Below are 22,181 nucleotides of genomic sequence, written 5' to 3' on the forward strand. Positions count from 1 at the left end.
ACAACTCCTGACAAACTCGGCTCCTTGGGAAAATGTCATTTCACAAGTGATTAGGCATGAATTACCATAAAATCGCCATAGAGATAGTCACCAAAGTATCCTCACTGCCAAACAGCGGAAAATGACTTCACTCGCTTCAAATACTTGCCAATTAGAATTTCACAACATGACATTTGAGAAGGAGAGAGAGTTACTGAATTGACATGAACGTTTGTCACTCCAAAAAAAAACGTAAAACAGAATTAAACATCCAGAGTGTCCTCAAACATTCAGAGTTTGCTCTGAGACTTAAAGTGCTTGAAACAGCCTCTTACTTAAAGCAGAATTAGCTCCACTCCGGTGGGCAAAGATGCACAAAGGCAAAATGGATTTCATTCTTTTTTTTAATTTGCCTTGTTTGAAGCTTGAAAAATCTTTTTTTTAGTTTGACATGCAGCATGTAAATTAAATATTGTTGCAGAAAACACACAGACACAGCTCACCTGCATTTGGGCTGTCGTTGAGATGGACACTGATGGGGCAGGCAGGTAGCAGTTGGTCTGGTTACTTGAAAAGAATATTTTGCCTTGAGGTGTGTGCTTCTTAATCAGCTTAATCCTCATTTCTTTTCATTTAGTTGCGTTTTAAGTTGCTGCTTTAACTTTGAAGAAGGTAAATCGTTGCTTGACAAATATAGTTTGCTTACTTGTTAGTCTCTAGGTGTTTTTCATCCTTTAAAGCTGTTGGTTTGTTGATCCTCCGTCGCCAAAATGTAGTAGGTAGGTCCCACAGGTACAGTTGTAGATAAGTAGACACCGTAGACCAATTCAGGTACTTGTAGTTGATGTTTATTAGCATAAGTAATGGTCAGGATAACAGCCCCATCAGGAGCAGCCTACTGGCCGCTCAGCCCATCCTTAACTGAAACTGATGCATCCAACATTCCACACAGACTAGGATTCCAATAGGAATACACACACACAGGGCTGAGCAGCTGGATACTAAAGCATACACATAACATGAGAATACTACACTCTCTACCTCATCTCCATCTCTATCTCGTCTCTCTGTACTTCACATTATTTGCTATCAAGTTCTCTTTACTTCTCTCCTCTCCCAATTCTCTCACTCATTAGTCAGTGGTCACCAAAATGCCAGAGAGGTATAAACGAAGATAGAGGGATAAGAGACAAGGTAGGCAAAGAGAATTAAGTTGAAAATGTACAGGTTTTATCCACTAGAATTATGAAAATCTAGAATTATGAAAATCCTCAGAGCAGTGCTTTGGTTTTCACCGTTACTACCTTCCCTTTACCCCTCCCCGCTCTACTCCTCTCCAATTTCCTGCTACTGACCTCTGCCTTCACCTGCCTGGCCCATAGTCCCCACCCTGTTTATCTGTGAATTTTCCCTCGTCATTTGAGATTTAACTATTTTGTCTGATGTCCGATGGAGCTACCTGGTTTGGCTATAGGGGAGACAGGTCGGAGAGTCCCTCCTTGGACGTCACCTACCCAGTCGGTCTTTAGCCAGACTTCCTTTTGTCTCTCCTGTCGTCTCTTCCCGCATCCTCCCTCTATTTATGTCTCTCCTTCTCTCTCTCAATGTATTGAGACTGAACTATTTTGTCGAATGCCCGATGGAGCTACCTGGTTTAGCTATAGGGGAGATGGGCCGTGGACTCCCTCCTTTATCGTCACCTACCCAGTCGGCCTTTAGACAAGATTTCATTTCGTCTCTCCTTGTTGTCTCTTCCCCTATCCCCCCTTTCTCTCCTTCCCTGCCCCCTCCCCTCCCCTCTACGCTCCATTTATTTTGCCCTCCATGTTTCTTTAAATGTTTTTCCCATTGAGACCTAGCTATTTGGCCAATGCCCGGTGGAGCTACCTAATCGCTATAGAGGAGATGGGTTTTGGGACTTCCCCCTCGACTGGCCTACCCAGCCGGACTATGGACAGATTTTCCTTTCGTCTTTCTGCCGTATCTCCCTCCTACCCCTTTACCCGTACCCCCTTCCCCTCTACACTTCAATTATCTCGTCTTCTATGCTCTTGTAATTGTTTGTCTAGCAACTGATGTAAATTGGAAATGACATCGGACATAACTTAGATGTAACGGAGAGTCACGCACCGAAACTTGGCAACGTTCCTGTGCCTATTATGCAGTACGCCGATGATATAGTTTTACTAAGCAAAACCCCAGTTGGTCTGCAACGCTTAGTAAGCATGTTAGCCTCATATTTATCACAAGTAAACATGGAATTCAATAAAGATAAAACAAAAGTGCTCCGAATTGTGGAGGGGAAGAAACTAAAATTCAGATGGTCAATTAACAACTCAGTTCTTGAAGAGCAGGCCTCATACAAATATTTGGGGATGACCATTGAGCAGGGCAATACAAAAAAAAGGCATATACAGGTATTAAGAGGGAAGGCGCAATCATTAATTTACGCACATAGGCAAATGCAAAAGACAGTGGGAGGCCCAAATTATATGCACTTGCTCAAAGTAATGGCTGCACAAATGATACCAACTTTGTCATATGGACTAATTGCATGGCTCGGAGGGGAATCAACGATTCTAAACAACTTACAAAACAAAAGTTGTGTTCGGGTTGCCGTACGCAGCCGCGCCAGAGCAACTTCGCTTAGAATTTGGCTTGCAGAACCAAGAAATCAGGCCGATGTCTACATTTGCAAAATTCTGTCACAAGCTCCGATCCGTCCCAAGTGAGTCAATAGACAACCTTTGCTGGAAGGAAATAAACTTTTAGGAAGTCGAGCCCAATACCACCCAAAGGGGAAAATGTCTCAGCACGAGTTTGACTACATTGGTCCTACATGAAGTGTGGAAAAAAAAGATCGACCATAAGCAGTTTTGCAAAGTAGTAAACGGATCAGCAAAAAGGACTTCTTTGTTAAAAGACAAAAGAACCCTAACTAAACGGCGACATGCTTGGACAGTAGTTAACTCATACACCATCCAAAAACCACCAGACTATCTAGCTTTACACTACTGCCAACATCTAAAAAAAGCCTTGACAGCATACTGAATGGGCATGCACCACTCAAAAGACCTAAGGCCTTCTTGGAAACAACAACTCGAAAGTTCTATTTGTAGACTATGCGGATACCAGAAGGAAACAGTAACACACTTGCCATGTGTATGCCCAGCTTTGCGGGCTTTAAGAAGAAGATATCTACGGGCAATCTTCAAAACATTGAAGATCCGCACCTGCAGGGGGGCGGTGATACGCTGGCTGAGTGGTGTTTCGCCTATTCTCTCATGCCGGGGAGTTAAATTTATGGCGAAGGTAACAAAGCTGTTACAAGAAACAGAACAGACAAAGGCACCTGCCGCTCAGCATTAACAGTAGTCCAGGGAATGACGTACTAGGTGATAGAAAGGTCATCTAGTGAAATCCTTGTCACGGAAAGACTCAGTATGTTTTAATCAAAGATACATGATCAGGGAGGTAATTTTCTGGGACAGACTATTCTGATTTTTTTTCATTTTAAAAAGGTCACTGAAGTTTTACTATCTTCTTTTTTCTGTTGCGCTGCTTTTATTTCATGTGAACATTGTAAAGATTTTAATTAATCACACAATAAAATGATGATGATGATAAATTGGAACTGATGTAATCTTGTAATGTTATTTTTGGGGAACCTCATGTAGAGCGCTCTAATACCTCCGGGTCTAGCCAGCGCTATATAAAACTCTTAAAATAAATAAAAATAAACTAAAATGTATTTGCGATTACCGATAGCTGGCAAACAAGGCTACAATTCAAGCACTATGTGCAAGTCTATTTTAAAAGAATACTCTTGTCACTAATCATCCACTAAGCCAACCTTGCTGTCACCTTCCTATATTGATAGGAGCAGGCTGCTTTATTTATTGCATTTCATGTAAAATATTACTGGAAGACTAAACAAATCTAGCTCCAAGCGCAAACATGCATTGATAGACCCAAAGGTCTGGCCATGGCAAGAGTGTCTTTCATAAAAAGTTTAAAACCAAATTAACTGTTAAAAGGTTGTGTGCAAACATTTGCAAACAAGTGATTACAATTGCACACCTTTTCAATAAAACATGAGACTGGCAAGAAAACTAAGACAGTGTTTAGGCCACACCTAAATGATAGCATCTTTATCAATGTCTATTAAAGCTTTCTTTTAGGACTGTTTGGCTATGGACACCATGCAGTGTGAACATTTGGCTGTTTTCCTGTTCCCGTTTCTTAAATTGCAATGCATAATTCAATATTGTTCGTTACCACAGTTAAAAATGGATAATAACTTCAAAGGAGTTGTTCTGAGATGGGGGGTCCACAATTTATCATATACCTTATAGTTTAACCTATACAGCCACAGCCTACAGCCACTTGGAATGCAACATCTGATCTGGGCCACTAGTTACCTAGAAAACCTAGAAATCCTCCTTGTGGGGGAAGACTTGTTTATCATCCCTAGGGCCAGGTTAAGTGAGAACACGTGCCTCTTATTGGTAAAATGCTTTCGAGCACATTAAGAGCAACTGTTTCATCATGCACAGACAGTGTGTCCACTTATTCCACAACAGGAAGTGGTGCATAACATTAATACCTGTAGCAGGGTTGGCATGGACGAAGAAGGATCTTCGCCAGCCTATAGTACCTCTAATGAGGATCTCATCCCTAAAGGCCTTGTGCACCAACACCCTAAACATTCCATGCCCGAACAAGATTGTGGGAACCAGTATATCTGTGCCACCGCAGTTCGTCATATATTGATCCAGCAGACAAGGTTGTTAAGTATGTTGCAGGGAGAATCCACAAACCTTTAACAGAAGTAAGCAGGGGTCCTCGCCCAGCCTTGCTAGGTAAGGTGCCCCTGAGATAGATGGAAAGATTGCCACGTCTCCTTCTACGTTCATCAAGGAGCTTAGGAAAGGTGTCAACAGGTCCTAAAGGTCTGCCAGGACAAACTGTTTGATGTAGTGGGCCTCTAAAAAGGATCCTTGATAGGGCTGAAGAGGCCAAAGAATCATGTTTCCTGATTCACCCAGAATCAGGCTGGTAGCAGCAGGCCTGTTTTTTTAGGCAGCACCAATTGCACAATAGTCACAGAGTGGAGATGCTCCCTTTTGATTGAAGTTGACCAAAAGTTACAGGAACTGAAAGAGACCATTACATTTGCCAAATTCTTCAGCTCCCTCAACAAAGCAGCCTTCCTTCTGAAAGATCTTAAACACAAAAACCTTTGCCAGGTCAAGGGGAGGCATGGGGCACTCGACTGGCCATCCCTTCTGCAAAAGCTCCCTGAAGAATTAGCTGTTCAAGCATTGTGAACAATAGCAAGACAACAAGAGATCTGAGGGGGGGCTTGCACAGCTACTGCTGCCTTTGCCATATCTGTTCTGTGTGCGACAAAAACGTTTGCTGCTACTCGCTATTTTGTGCCTGTCCTGTGTGCCACAGAAACGTGATATAATAGAACTATACAAAAGTTAAACCGACTACCAATGGTTGTGATAAGTTAGTTCGGCTGTTTGTTTGAGATATGAGAGGATGTAAAATTAAGGGCTTTACTATATATTGATTGATCTTCCGGTTACAGGCGAATTTGTGTTAACTGTAGATGTAACTGGTATTGGCCTTTCTTCCAATTGGCCTGATGAGGGCCCAAAAAGCTCATAATAATACTTAACCAGTGCAGTTTAGTAAGTTACGACTGAATTATATAATATACCTGGCGATGCACTGAATGTTATCAAACAAAAATATTTAGACAACAGTAGAAATTCAATTCATACAATTTTTAAACATGACCCTCACTGCACTGCAATTTCTTGTGCATGTAAATAAATAAAAATAAATTCTCAGAGCATTAAAGTTTCAAATCGTTATTAATTGATAAACAACTCTGTTACTCACATAAAGAAAGCTACTGTGGAAAAAACCCCACAAGTGTGAAAGGCATGGTTCAGCTCCTTTGGATCGGAGTGGACAACGGCTGCATCTATTAAAATCCACCAACCTGTAAAAAACTAAGACAATAGCTACATTAGACAACTGAGCACAATAAAGGCACAACACACCAGCAATCACACCATTCTCCATCTGTAATATTTACTTTGTTGTTAAAAGATTAAAAATAATAATCTGAAAAATGTTGTCCTGGTAAAACAGGAATGACGATAAGTTTTTGAGTATGCAACGGAATAAAACACGGAAACACCAACATATTAGGACACATTCAAAATATCAGCTCTCAATAAAATACTACACATACAAAATGGTAATGGCGTACCCCCTGCTTTTTCTACCATCAATAAAAAGAGAGGATGGGACTAAATAGAGAAGGGAGAGAAGAGGGAGAAAAGAAACTGAAAACTTACAGCAGTACATGCCCGGTAGGTATAAAAAACCTTTCTCCATACCGCCAGGTATACATGGGTTGAAAATAAAGCACGTTTATTATAGTATGAATGAGGGAGTAGTCCAGTCAGGTGTTGCCGATTCCATGATCCAGATATTTGTGTTTTCTTTGCTTTAACTCTATAAAGCCTTGAGCGGACGCGCACTTGCAAAACGTGAGTTTTATCACCCTCCACAACTTACAACTTCGCTGGGCTCTGTGGTGGAGCTTACCTCTGAAAATACAACAATCTTTTTTGTCCTGAAACATGTTTACTCTGCAATACAAGTTGTCACCTTTTTATAGTCAGCATAATGCACGTCAGCAATGATGGCGCCAGCCCTTTTGTGGGAATTCTCATTACTCTGCAAATTGTCATCAAAGGTCTACTAATACTCGAAGCATCGCTTTCTGAGGAATACCAGCAACAGAGCGGTCCATGTTCTTCAACTCTGCAAACAATGGCAAGTACAAACCCCTAATTCAGTTGGCCCAACATCAAAGTTCGAGACACTGGTTTCTAGATATGACGTTTGTCTCTAAATGCTTTATTTTGAAACAAGGTCTCTTAACAAGCTTGCTCTAAAGCCTCTACCAACACCGTATGCTTCTCCATGGTAAAGACCGAGATTTTCGAAGCAAGGTCTCCATTTTGACCATCCATTGGTCAACACTGGTTACAGAGACACTCAAGTTCTTTACTGAGTCCATAATGAGAGCCTCACCTTGAGTCAATGGACTGCTAGGCTCTGTCGCTTTATTCTGCGTATTGGGTGGTGCCCTATTTGAGACCATCACTGGCAGATAAAGTCTTGATTTGCCTGAAGTCTTTTGGATTTTGCTCTTTTGGGGGCATTCTGTGGTCCACGGGGAGGATTCCAATTGAATATAGTTGCAAGAACAATCCCGACCTCTATTTCTTTGCCAGTGGCTTACTAGAGCTCTAAACCTGGGGAATGCTAAAATACTACTCTCCACACACCAACTTTCATAGTCATTATTTCATATTTTATTACATTTTATCTTTTAAATATTTTGAAAACACATTTGTCAAAATTTGAAAATTGACTTCAACGATATTTCATTTTGTGCAAAAATCACAATACAATTTCACATTTGTGTTCAGAATATACAAACTGTTACTATACAGAATAAATAAAAACGAGAAAAAGGAAAAACGACAATCCCCTGCACTCGTACCTCATTTAAATGATCCACAACCATATCACTAGTATACTAACACTACCATACTACTCCCCAGACCAACGCTGCATGCACAGATGGATACAGGGCGGGGTGGCATCATACACCCTCGATTGCTGTGCTGAAGTCTGGGGTGCCACACTCTCTGGCCGACGTACGTTTCAGTGGACAATATCAATGGCCTCCATCTTCATCAGGACCTGTAGAATTGTTTGTGACAGGTAAAGAGTTTGGGGGATCTACAAGGGGAAGGAGTAATAAGAGAAACAGAAAACAAAACAGATATTTATTTATTTGTCCATTTTATTTTTCTTATTTCTTTGTCAATTCCATATTACTATATCAAATATTGCTATAATAGCCCCAAGGAGTTTTTGGTTACATTACTACTCCTACAATATCTTTAAAAACAAATGAGTGCACCAACCAACCTGGGCATCCACGAACTTTGGGAGACGCTTGGCGCCTCTGGGCTCACTGTACCTCCTTCTTCACTCTGCTGCGGAGCGAGCTCCCGAACCCAGGGACTGGAGAGAGGGCCTGGGAGCTGAGGGCCCTTGCTCATAGCCCCGCTGGCAGTGGATCCGCAGGTGCGCCTGGGTGGGACCACGCTGCATACAGCTGCCTACTGACCTCTGGGGGAAGAAGGTCCCTCGCTACTGGATACCGGGAGCACCTCGACAGATTCTATGGGGCAGTCCTAGAGAGCCATATCAGAGGGGTAGTATCACCGAGTGCCGCCTCATCACTTGAAGCCACAGACGGGTGTGCGAAGACGAACCTCCCCTGCGCATCCTAGTATAGGGGTGCCGGGGCAACAGACTTACCTGACCTGGTGCCCTGCACGTCCTCACCCAGCCAGTGGAGCACCTGGGATTCTAGGGAGATGCTCTCCTGGACCACCCCTGTGCCACACAATCCTCGTTGGCCTTCCCCTTGACGATCTTTGGGCCCTATTGGCAGGAGCATTTACTGTAGCAGAACAGGGCAGCTTTCTGATCTTGTACAGTGCCCCACCATACAGGACCCCTGCAAGCGGCACACAGCGCTGGTGGACCATGACTCGATCTCGGAATGGAAGAGATACTGCTGCACCCCCCAAAGATAACCCGCTGGCCTCCCTCTGGAACAAATCGGGATCCACTCCTGCAATGGACATGCCATCGTTGGCCGGGGGACCCTCTGAACCTATCACACAGTCCTTCATGACCACCTTCATGCATGAACTTAAATCTGAAATCGGGACACTGAGGTTCCGTGACGATTTGAACCCGTGTTTTTCAACATTGTCGTAAATACATAATTTTGGTATCAGCGAACCGCAAACGATCCATTTAACATATCCTGGTGTTTTCGCTATGCTACAAGCAAGAGTACTCCTGTTACAGACACATTTCTGATCTACCCATGGCATCCATCTTAGATCATGGCAGCCATTTTGTGTTTCTTGCCCTCACATAGACAATGGACACGCAATGACCTCTGATTACTTCATTTCGATTAAGGACACGTAGGCTTAGCTGGCGATTCACCTCTCTAATGACACGTGCACCTTAGAACAGAACATGCCGTGGCTGCATGACTCGACAAAGGCTACCTCCTCTGCCTGAGGCCAGTCCTGCTATACTGGTTCTCGTGTTCGTTGGCCTGATCATGATTAGGCGGCCGAAGCTGGTAGCCTTGCCCATTTACGACCCACAAACATCTCTTATCCTGCTTTTTTATCTTCTGCACCTGGCTCTGCTCCTTTCCTTCTGGGCCTTTATTAGGGGGAGGTAACGAAATTTACGATGAGGCGGTCCGGCTCTTGAATAAAATGTTGACATGGGATTGTGATGGAATAGTGGGAACCCCTCTTTCGTAATGTTTGACATCAAATATTATCAACGATTCCTGTGCAACGCCAAATATTTATTGTTTAGGACACAAAGGTTTGGGAATGTACTAACATTGTGAAGAATTCGCCTGAAGGCTAATATTTCGTATATAAGGAGCAACCCTTCTTGTACAAATCGAACAGGCTCCTAGATACTGCCCGTGTGTAGTTTCTGTGACTTCTGTGTCCCTGCAGTAATAAACCTTTGGTCTTTGACGCCACCATCGAGAAGCCCGTGTTTCTGTTTATTTGTGCACCGAGACAGGTAGAACTCCGGGGTCTTCGGGTGTTATCCCTGACACCTCTGGACGGAACCAAAAAGTCCAGAACTCCAATTGGCGCCCAACGTGGGGCGACGTCATTCGGTACCGGTCCAAAAGCCTGAAGAGTTTGAGAAGCTTCGTGTGAAGATTCCTGAGGGAGGCGCCCCACTTCATCGATCCCGGCATATCACAAAAGTGGCCCGACGTTCTCTTCCACGAGGGTTCCCGTTCAGGACGGCTGCAGTGGTCCGTTGCCTTGACCGTCGCCCTGTCTTGGACCCGAGGTGCAGTCCTTAGTACGGCGAGACGTGGCGGGTTTCTCCTTGGTGACGTCTTCAGTGCCTCAGTTAAGTATTTAATGGTTGCTAGTTGGTTACTTCGTAAGGGTTGTTGAAATCCTTTTAGTTCTTGGTTTGGTTTTGTTTCATAAGATTATCACTGGTTGTTCTGGTTACGATAATCTATTGGTTTAGTTTGGGTATCAATACATTGGTTCGCTTTTGGTAGGCCTAAGTTCTTGGTTTGAGTGCACATTTTTGTTTGTGTTTGTTCGTTCTGTGTTCCGGATTACAAAATGGTAAGTCGGAAAAATTGTATGTTGTCGTGTTTTGGTTGCAACAGTGATTCCCGGTTGGAGGACTCATGTCTGGTTCCTCCGATTGGAACTCCTTTATACGATCTTTATTGTAAACACGGTGTGGGTCCTATATCTTATTATGAGGTGTGGGTCCGATATACGGAAAAAGACGGTGTCCTTAGTTGGCCACTGCATGGTAGTTTCGAACCTGAAGTCCTTGACAATTTAGAAGTGAAATTGTTTAAGAAGAAAGCCCGGCCGGCAATGTTTGATTCTTTCCGTTACTGGCGAAAAGAATCTAAACAGAGAGAAATTAAAAGGTTAAAGAAAGAACAGAAAGAGCAAGAGTTGACTTTAGAACAAGCCGCTAAGCAGCTGCAAGTCAACGAGTCTGAGAAGGCAATAGAGGTAGCTACTAGAGAGCGTAATTTAGCGATAGACAAGTGCTATCCTGCCTTGCCATCGAGTACAACTAAGATAGTAGAGGACCCCGAAAACGATCCTCTGTTGTCTTACTTGTTACGGTCACCCCCACCGTATGCACAGGGTGCTACGGCTCCGCCTGTACCGAATGTTCAATTGCCGGTTGCTGGACAACCTGGTTTTCCTGCTCCTGCCCCTCAGAATCAAGCTCCTGTACCTCCTGTGGTTAATGTGAATGTTCCTTCGGCACCTCCTCTTCCTGGGTTGCCGACTTCTTTGCCTATACCTGTATCGCTTACACCTACTGTTTCACAAGCTACCTTACCTGATACTCCTACTGTTCCTGTCCTATCTGTTCCAACTGCTACTGTGTTCTCTACATCTGCTAGTATTATTACTCCGCTTTCTGTTCGTCGAAGAATCACTGATTCTGTCTCTAACATTCTGTCTCCCTTCTATAAAACTTTAATTAAGACTCCTACTTCTGACTCTGTACAGAGACGTAGTCAGCTCCCAAGTACAGAAGAACGGGGAATCTTAGATTCCACGGCTCTCAGATGGATTTCGAAGAGTAGGAGATATAGTACTAGAGATGTATTAGATACATTTATGCAGTGGAATGAACCAACACAACGATATGTGTTCGACGAGATGTGCTCTCTTTTACGTGAGGAATTAGAAGAAGATGACTCTGACTCGAATTTAGAAGAATTAATTAATATTCAGAAAGAGTTTGCTGTTGGTACGATAGTAGGTCAAAATATAAAAGAAGCGATGGAACTAATTTTAAGTTATAGGAATGATCCATCACTCCGTTCACCAAGGGAGTTAGAGAAGAATAGTACGAAGCAGAATCGCCAATATCCAATGAGGGAGGTTCCTCCAATTTGGCGCGACGCTGTACAAGCTGATGCTGTCAATGGTATTGCTGCTGCTCCGGCGCAATTCCAAAGAGTGTGGATACACATTCCGTGGAAGCGAGCCGAAGTATTAGCAATGAAACAGGCCTTGCCAGATCCACGTAAGAATCCTGCCGGATACTATAAGGAGTTAGCACAGACAGTTGAGGCTTGTGTAATGAATCTAGCGGACATTGACATGTTATTTGGGAATGTAGTCCCGCAACCAATTTGGGCTAAAATTCGTAAAGAGAATCATCCCGTTGCTCTAGGTGGTGATTGGGCAGCTATCATTGCAGCAGATGGTCAGCAAATAGGTGGTTCCAAACCCGAACCTCTAATTGCTAATCTTCCAGGTAGGATTATCGACTTAATGAAGACTCTGATGCCAGCATTGCGCGTTAACTGGGACAAGTTGTCCGCATGCAGGCAGAAGAAGGACGAAAGTGTCTCCGACTTTTTCACGAGGTTCGAAGAGACTTTTGTAGATCACAGTGGTCAGGATATGGGCACAGAAGGAGGACAGAGATTGTTTGTCGATAAATTTGTACACAATCTGCTACCAGAGCTCTGCAATAAATTGAAAGATTCCGAGAGTGCGTGGGCTGTCTCTACAACTGCGCAAATACTTGCAACCGCACAGTATTACGAAAATAGGGATAAAGAGGAGAAAGAGAAATCAGATAAGAAAACCAAAGATTTAAAGACTAAAGTTCTTCTGCAACAGGCATATCCGCCTCGCATGAATCAGACCAATACACAGCAAGGGTCGTATCAAAGGACAGATTATAGTTCTCAGAGACCGCAATACCAGTGGAATCAATGTGCGTATTGTAAGAAAGAGGGTCATTATAAGAATGAGTGTCCAGTCTTAGCGCAGAATAACGCTGCAGCAGCTCAGAGAGGTCGTGGTGGTTTTGTGCAAAATTCTAGAGGTCGAGGACGAGGTGCTATGTCTCCACAAACGAACGATCGCCCTTCCAATCACTTTGATCAGCGGAATGACAGTCTGCTCAACAGAATAGGTCGCAACAGTATCATGTTGAAGACTATTGTGAAAATGATGAGGGATTTCAACAAAATGAGTACTAGGACAGCCATGGACAGAGAGAGGGAGTAGTATCAGTTCCAGTGGATCAGAGTGGGCCTTATGTCGCAGTAGCAACATCAGGTGTAGTCGAACCGTTTCTGTTGGATACTGGTGGCGCAAAAAGTTCTATCATTCATGCGAAACTCCCTGGCGCACCTTTGTCCGGCTCAACAAATGTTTCTGTAGGTTTTTCAGGCGCCCCTGTTTACAACCCTGTATCTGGTCCTTTGTCTATTTCTGTTGGACCGTGTCAATTGAAGGCACCCCTGATTTTGACGACAGGTTGTAATGAAAATCTGCTTGGTTTAGACTTGTTAAAACGCCTATATGCGACATTGTACTGTTCTCCGGAAGGAGTACAGCTTACATTGGGTAAAAGAATCACCTCTCAGATGTATTTGTCAATGGAGGCACTCCCGCCAGAGCTGCGTTCACTCCCTGATACTCTTTGGGCAACTGGTCCTAACGATGTAGGCCTTTTGGAAATACCACCATATGTAGTCATTTTGAAAGCAAATGTCAAATTTCCACGAATTCCTCAATACAGAATCTCTAGTGAAGGTGAACGTGCACTTTTATTGATTGTGCAAGATTTGATTAAGAAAGGGGTGGTTGAAGAAACTAGAGGAAATGTCTGTAACAGTCCTGTATTACCAATTTTGAAACGTACCGATCCTTCAAAGCCTCCAGTGTATAGGTTTGTTATCGATCTCAGAGAGGTTAATAAAATTGTGGTTCCGCAGTTTCCTGTGGTTCCAGACATTACTGCATTGTTAACGTTAATTCCTGCCACAGCTACATGGTTTTCAGTCATCGACTTGAAGAATGCCTTTTTCAGCATTCCGATAGCCGAGGAAAGCAGAGATATTTTCGGCTTCTCTCTAGGAGGTCGAAGCTTCAGGTTTAAACGCGCTCCACAAGGCTATTGTGAGAGCCCATCCATTTACAGTCAAGCATTAAAAAGTCAGTTAGATTCCTTTGTACTTCCTCCTGGTTCTGCTCTAGTGCAGTATGTAGATGACCTTCTGGTGGCTGCCGATGACAAGGAAACTTGCAAAGCAGCTACAATTTCGTTATTGCATCATTTGTCTAATTTGAATCACAAGGTGTCACCTTCGAAAATGCAATACTGCTGCCAAGAAGTGACCTACCTAGGTCATCTCTTGTCAAAGGAGGGAAGGAAGTTGACCCCAGAGAGAATAAAAGCAATTACGCAGATGAGTGTTCCTCGCACACAGAGAGAAGTACGTGCCTTTTTAGGTATTACCTCGTACTGTAGGCAGTGGATCCCAAATTTTTCTCTTTTGGCAAAACCACTGGTAGCTTTGACTGGGAAAAATGTTCCGAGTCCGGTGCCATGGTCTGCTGAATGTCAGGAGAGTTTTTCTGAGTTACGAAATGCACTATGTTCAGCTCCTGTATTGGGTACACCCGATTACAGCAAGCCATTTACGCTCTATGTTCATGAGAGAGAAGGTTGCGCGTTGAGTGTTCTGACACAGAGATTTGGTGATAAACAACGCCCTTGTGCGTATTTTTCATCAACATTAGATCCGGTAGCTAGAGCGTTGCCTAGTTGTTTGAGAGCTACAGCGGCAGCTGCGGCTTCCATTCGACAATCTGCTGGTTTGGTGATGAATAACATGCTAGTGGTCATGGTTCCTCATGCTGTGGATACACTCATGAATCGAACCAAGACGCAACACCTTACCAGTGCTAGATTATCTGGTTACGAGTTGACATTGTTAGCAAGTCATATACAGATCAAAAGATGCAATGTATTGAATCCAGCAACATTGATGCCGGCTAATCAAGAGTCGAGTGATTCCGAACCCCATGATTGCAGTTTCAGAACCGAGGAGGAGACAAAAGGACGAATTGATTTAAAAGACACCCCGTTGTCAGATCCAGATGGCACGTTGTATGTTGATGGGTCATGCTTTAAATTGGAGAATGGTGATGTGACTGCTGCTTATGCAGTAACGACTTTGAGTACGATTGTGGAGACTGCAAGAGTGAGTCAGAATTCTGCCCAAGCTGCAGAATTAATCGCTCTAACGAGAGCGTGTGTTTTAGCAGAGGGAAAGAGAGTGAATGTGTTCACAGATAGTCAGTACGCATTTGGCGTGGCCCATAGTTTTGGCCGTTTGTGGAAAGAAAGAGGTTTCATTACGTCCCATGGGACTAAGATTCAACATGGTCAGCTAGTTAACGACTTGTTGGAATCTCTAACCTTGCCGACTGAAGTTGCAATTGTGAAATGCAGTGCTCATAAAGCAATCACGGATGATGTTGGTCGTGGGAATGCTTTTGCTGACGAGACCGCTAAACAGACAGCTAGAAATATGATGAGTAGAATGTATGTTGCTACGTCTGCGAGATGGATTTCCGAGTCTGGAATGTGTGAGGACACAGTGGAAAGTGTGAAAGAAATTCAGAAAGAGGCGACTGAGGAGGAAAAGCGTGCATGGAAAGAGAGTACGGGTAAATTGGACTCAAGTGGATGTTGGATTGATTTGTCAGAACAACAGCGTTGGATGTTGCCTGATGCGTATGTGCTTGCAGTAGTGACAATGGCGCATGGAGTAGCGCATATTAGTTCTAAAGGAATCTGTAAGATGTTGGCTCCAGTCTGGAAGAACGATGGGATTAGTAAATGTGCAGAGAGAGTGGTGAAAAATTGTATGGTATGTTTGATGCATAATCCTGGCAAGGGAGTCCCCACGCCTGCTGGTCACTTCGCTCCTCCCTCTTGCCCCTTTGAAGTGATTCAGTTAGACTTCATTCACATGGATCGTTGCAACAACCTAAAATACGTCCTGGTGGTAGTTTGTGCTTTCTCCAGATGGATCGAAGCATATCCACTGAAGGACAACACTGCCTTATCAACTGCCAAAATCCTTCTCAAGGAATACTTCCCTAGGTTTGGAATGCCACGGATTGTATGGTCAGATAACGGAAGTGAGTTTGTAGGGAAAGTTATGCAGAGTGTGTGTGTCGGTTTGGGGATCAAGCAAAAATTTCACAGTGCAAACCACCCCCAGTCTGCTGGTTTAGTTGAGGGTTACAATGGCACCCTCAAGCTGAAACTTGCTAAAATACAGGCATCCACAGGTTTGTCCTGGCCAGACGCACTACCCTTGGCTTTGTTATCCACGAGAGCGACTGTACATTCTAGAGTAGGGCTTAGTCCTTATGAAATAGTCTTTGGTCGTCCCGCTAATATTTGGGGAGTGCCAAGGCCAAAAGAATTCTGTTCTCTGGAATATCCAATGTGGATTGATTACCTTTACGACTTGACTGCTAAATTGAGTCTTATTCACCAACAGGTTTTCGATGCATTGCCAAAGCCACCGGGGAGTCCAGGTCATCAGCTGAAACCAGGGGACCACGTTGTGGTGCGCAACTTTGCGAGGACGAAGAATCTTCAACCCAGATTTGTCGGCCCCTATCAAGTGCTGCTGGCGACGAGAACTGCTATTCGTGTGGCCGGCCGCAAACACTGGATACATACGACGCACGTCAAACGTGTGCCCCTGCCACTTCCTTATGATAACTGGGTAAAGAAGGGAATTGGTGCCTCTGAGTTTGAGCGAACACCCAGGTTTATCCCTTTCAGCGATGCCGAACTGATAACTGACACATCGAACTCTGGCTCTCCTACTGAAACTACTTCTTTGACTCCTGAACACTTGCCCTCTGCATCAGAAGAACATTTGCCATCTGCGAACTTGAACATTGCAACCTCTGCTGATAATACACTGTTTCCAGATCAAACAGCTCCTGCAAAACTGAGATCCAATTTACGGTCTCGCAATATGGACAAATAAAGCAGGAAACTGCCTATTTTACACATTTGAAATTTTGACACTTTGCCTCCAGCCAGGAAGTTTGCTATTGTTTTATTGTTTTAATATTGCCTTGCCGTCTGGGTAGCCGTAGGGTCGTGGCTGTGTGCCTAGTTGAATCTGCGGGGGTCAGACACAAGGTCGATCTTTCTGTTAGTTCTGGGAACTCCCAGGGCTGATAGAGGCATTTTCATCTACGTACACATCATCAGTGGTCGCGAGCGGATTGTAGAAGATGGAGCTTCCTGCGCTGCAACGAGAAAATGTGATTTATGTTCGCAGAAACAGACTTTACCAAATTCTTCATAGCAAATGTTTTCTGATGCAATGTGCTATTACATTTTTAATTGTTTTGATAACGTTGGTGGGTGGAATCGTCTTTGGTGTGAATTTAATTTTTATGCCAGCAACTACAGTATCTCCCCTTGATCCTGCTACTTCTACTGTTTCCTCTATGCACTCTTTTTACTCATTTCCTGAACATGAGCAAGCTCGACGCTCAGAATTTATCAATAACACTTTCGTACAGCTCTTGCACCAACACCAACTGGTAGTTAACACTACAGACTGCTGGGTGTGTGGCCTGATACCCCACACTATGGATAAAGGCATTCCCTACCTGGTTTTGCCTTTTAGCTATAATGGATCATTTCAGGCCCTTCAGACCATTTTTGCCTATGCCCTTGAAACCTATCCTCCGCGTCCACCACGTTCCACTAAATATTGTCATATGGTTATTAAGTTTCCATAGATTGTGTTAAGTTAGCATGTGCTTATTAAATGTTTAAACGCCATATTTTCTTTCTGCTTCGGTTTGCACACGACACCTAGTTGTTATTACAGCTTTTAACCTAGACGAAAGATGTGATTTATTTGAGAATAATATATTATTGTACTGGTATCAGTTGTGCCTGGAACACTTGGTACAACTGTCTGCACACTGAGAACTGCACACTCTAACACAAGGTTGCAGCAGGCCTGATCCTCGCACTACGTTAGTCATAACACAAATAATGTTTGTGCCAACTTTTGGCTTTACGTGAGTTCAAGATACAGTTACAGGGAATGAGAAAACACACTTGATGCTGGACATGCTGAGAGCTGGTAGCTGTTGATGTGATCTCCTCCTACTGAGACTTTGAGGTATGGGTCCGCCCAGCTAAGAGCCCAGATGAGACCTTCTTAGATATAAAATAATATGCTAATTAGGGTGCGCGAAATATAGGTGATACAGAATTCTATAGATTTTTGCATCATAATATGTTATCACAGTTTGCTTACTATGGATTAGTGACTATGCTGCTGACTCTGATTTTTATAATATGTATGTTGATATTATACAAGATACTGCGTTTGAGAATGTTGCATTGAAAAATAAACATTTCAAACTTGCACGTGTTTTCATTGCCTCCCAGTTTTGGTTTGGAATGATAATATAACGAAAGAGTGTTCATGTGTTCCACGATACCTGAGGTATTATAAGTTCATGTTCTGGATTGTCTAAGACATCGGGAAGTATTCACTGCCGATGAGATACTGTAGCTAGCTTGGTAAGGGGATTTCTGAAACATAGATGAGTTGTGGGTCACCCTGACTCACCCAGGTTCTAGGTCTCTGTGCACAGTTCTGTGAGAGAATGGAAACCCTGCGACATGGCGCCCATACGTTGGTTGGCCTTATAACATGACACTCGAGTAGTATATCATTCAAACCTTAACGCCTACATTCCCGTTTCCGGAAAACGGCAGTGTCGGAAAAAACCTACCTATTTTTGAAATAGGTCCTTTTCAAGCTTGAATCTATCTAAAACGGTTTCTTTGAATAACTACCCAGTTGTGCTACAAAGTATAATTTGTTTTTTCTAGTTCCTGTGCTAACATGGCTCAAGCCGTGGACATCCCGCAGCATAGTCGCATTGCGGTGCGTGACCATTTGCGGATGTATGATGTCCCTGTGGAAGGCTTGGCTGTGGTTCTGGTGGTGAGCGCGGAACATGCTTACCCGTACGAACTGTTTTATTCGTGGGTGACATTTCCAGCGGTGGACGCTAATTCTGGTGTGTTCCACTCATACACTGCTTCAGATGTACCGGCTGCGTACGCTCCGTACAGAGCACTGGAGGTTTCTATTGACGCTTGGCAGCATGGAGTTTGGTTTGGTGGCGCCCTACCGCACGCTTTAACCGCTCCGAGGTTAGGTCCTTTGTCCATTCCGGGCACCACTTGGCCTGCTTTGGCTGGATTTACTCCTCATCCTCAACGTGCCACTTGTAACGTGGCTGATCTGCGGCGGCTTCATGAAGTCGCAGTGGGAGTGATTAGAGCGCTTGTTCATTACATTGGCCGTAATGTTCAGGACGCGGCCCCTAGAGGCGCACAGCTTCGAGCAGAACATGCTGGTCTGAAAATCAACCCGGTCATGGTTAATTCCGTGATGGGTAAGAAGCCCCAGGAAAAGGACGATTTTCCGTTCTGGCTTGCTGAGAAATTCGGCCAGCTGGAAGCTGTGTTTCCTAATACGAGTCCGGGTGATAAACACCGGATTCTTACACTGAGTTTGCCGAAAGATCTGGCTCCTGACCTTGCTGACTGTGAGACCTGGGGAAAAACTTTTGCAGCGGTCTATTCGAGGTGCTATGGCTCCCCGTCTGTGACCAATCTAGGTGGGGTCCTTAAACGTGTTCAGGACGAACACGGACCGGAGGCGGCTGTTGAATTGGGCATGCGCCTGTGTGGCTCCTTTGAAGTGGTTTGCGGTGTGATCCTTGTGAATGTCAAGGGAGATGCAGTGAACTTTCAAGTTGCTAACGCATTAGCGTTGGTTCCCGAGCCCGACCGACCCAGACAGTTAGCAAAGATTATTGTGAATGCTTACAAAATGGTGGGCCGCAATGCAAAGGGGGTTAAATCTTTTCCTGATAAGGAGAAGAAACAGCCCCAGGGTCAGACATCGGAAACTAGTGGTCAACAAAAGTCCAAGAAACAAAATTGGCCTAAAAAGCAGAATCAGGGTAAGCAACAACAACAACAAATACAGGTTTCTGCTCCTGCGTCTCCATTGCCTGCGCAGTCGGATCGTGTTTATGATTTGCGCGACCGCCGATGATTAAATCGCCTGAGAGGTTTCAGGCTTCTGACCAACGCTCTCCTCGTTCCTTTCAGGACTCATCGGCTCCGTCAACCGGTGGTGGAGGGGGCGGCAGGGGCCGGGGTGGCCAGCAAGGACGTGGTCAGCCCCGCCCGCGTGCCAGTGGAGATCAGCAGGAAGGCTCTACGCCCAAGAGACCACAGTTTGCCACGAAGAAAGTCGCTGCCCTGACCGCGCATCGTTATGCCCCAGATAGTGAGAACGCGGCTTCGGAATCTGACGTGGGCTCTGACCTTGCTGGACAGCGCAGCAGAGATTACCATAGTGAGAGAGGCCCTCCGTCCACTGTTGAAGGTGACAGTGACTGAAACTTTTGTTGTGATTGAAACTGCAGATACGCATGTTGCTCCCCCTGAACGACTTTTTGAAATTGTCCTGTTAATTGAAGGTGACATGCAGCGAACTGTAAAAGGGGTATTTTGGGAGAATCTCTTGTCTACGTATGACATTTTGCTTTCGGAGGCTGACTGGCCCCCACCTTTTGTTCTCGCAGCTCCGCGAGGGGAGGAGGTAATCCTGCCCAGCTTCGCGCACACTGTGCCGAGGGTGGAAGCGCTGCATTTTGCAGAAGAGTGGGCTCTGGCGCTTGCGCCGGCTGTGTACCACAATCAATGTGGCTGGGATAAATTGTCACCAAGCCATGAGATTCCTTTACGGTCACAGCCACAGCCTCAACCTCAATATCCCATACGGCGTGAAGCGAAAGCTTCGGTCGCAGCTATCCTTGAACAATTGGAATATCAAGGTGTAATTGAAACGTGTGTGTCACCGATGAATAACCCCCTTTTTACTGTGAACAAGCCGGACGGCTCATATCGTTTGGTTTTGGATTATAGGCATTTGAACTCGCATTGCCGTAACTGTGCAGTACAGAATACGCACGGCTCTGCGTTAGTGAATAGTCTTGAGCGTAAACGGTTCAAAACCACGCTTGACATTTCCAATGGTTTTTATGCACATAGATTAGACGGTCTAAGTTCCCAATGGACCAGTTTTACGTGCGCCGGAGTGCAAAAAATGTTTAAACGACTCCCAATGGGCTACAAGAACAGTCCTGGAGTTTTTTCCGCACGCATAGTCTCTCTTTTGGAGAGCTTCGACCCAGTTGCTTGTTCGTATGTGGATGACATTTATCTCACAGACGACGATCTTTGGGAGCATCTGTGTCGAGTAAATAGCATAATTTGTAACTTTGCTGACATGGGTTACAAATTTAACTTTGCAAATTCGCACATTGCAGAGTACACGGTGTTGTTTCTAGGTTACGAGCTTAACCATGAAGGGAAGGGTTTAGCACCCCATTTCCTGGAGAAATGCGCACATTTGTGCTCTCCGACAACACTGAAAAAATTACAATCTCTTCTGGGCTTTCTGAATTTCGGGAGGACTTACATTCCGGAATATGCCCAGCGTATCAAGCCTTTGTATGCTTTGATACAACCAAATTTTTCCAAATCATGCTGGCTGCCTGAGCATTCGGCCATTCTGCAGTCTTTGCAGGCTGACTTGCTCGCTTCTGAATACTTACAGACTCGTGATAACCAGACCAACCTGGTGATAAGAATTATCCCTGGGGCGGTGGGTTTCACGTACCTGACTTTTAATGAAGGAGATACAGTACCTATTGCTTACAAGTCACACTTGTACACTTCGGCTGAATTGCGTTTTTCCACTGTGGAGAAAGTTTTAACGGCTGTGCAGATGGCAATTCTTAAAGAACGTGCCCTGCCACAAGGAAAGCGCATGTTGGTTGTTACCCCGTGTCCTGCCTTAGAGGCGGTTACGAAAGCCAGTGTACCTAATTCCAAAGCTTTGCACCCTCGGTGGATTCAATGGGCTGCGTCCTTGACGTCCCAGGATGTCACGTTTATTTTTGACGCCACTTTACGGTCGCAGGAGTATTTACAGTATGAATTTGTTCATCCTGCTCCATTAGCAATGCGGCCGTTGGAGGATTTCCATTGCATCATTTACACTGATGGTTCGGCGCAGGTTGCGCATGGCTCTAGACATGCCTACGTTTCCGCTTGCGCCATTGTGGTCGGTGCCATGGTGAACGATGAGTTCGAGTCTAGTGTCGTGCACACGCAGACGCTTGGAGACTGCACCGCACAATAAGCAGAGCTTCGGGCTCTGATGCTTGCATTAGAATACGCGGATCCTTGTGTGACGACTTTGATCGTAAGTGATTCTTACTACTGTGTCCAGTCTTACAATGAAAACTTGTTCTTTTGGATTCAGAATGATTTTCATGACTCCAAAGGTAGCACAATAAAACATAAAACGATCTGGCTACGAGTGGCGGAACTTAAAGAGAAGCTGCCACTTGTGTTTGTGATTCATACTCTCGGTCATCAGCGCGTGGGGGTCCACGCTGTTGGCAACTCGCTTGCTGATGAAGCAGCGAAGTCAGCGGTATCAAAATACTTAGTTGCAGCAGTCACGAGGTCCAGAAGCAAAATAGATGATGACATCT

At 44.5% G+C, this 22,181-nt stretch overlaps 1 protein-coding gene across 1 annotated transcript in view; it reads right to left on the reverse strand.

Annotated features, from left to right (window-relative positions):
- The window catches only part of TMEM50B (transmembrane protein 50B), a 176,529-nt gene that overhangs the window by 64,168 nt on the left and 90,180 nt on the right, over nucleotides 1-22,181 (reverse strand). The window contains exon 3 of the mRNA XM_086935333.1: nucleotides 5,896-6,008. Within this exon, the coding sequence (XP_086791459.1) occupies nucleotides 5,896-6,008 (113 nt within the window). The remainder of the gene's footprint in view (nucleotides 1-5,895; nucleotides 6,009-22,181) is intronic.

The sequence above is a fragment of the Lissotriton vulgaris genome, chromosome 8 (genome assembly GCF_964263255.1).
Source record: "Lissotriton vulgaris chromosome 8, aLisVul1.2, whole genome shotgun sequence".
NCBI classification, from domain to species: domain Eukaryota; kingdom Metazoa; phylum Chordata; class Amphibia; order Caudata; family Salamandridae; genus Lissotriton; species Lissotriton vulgaris.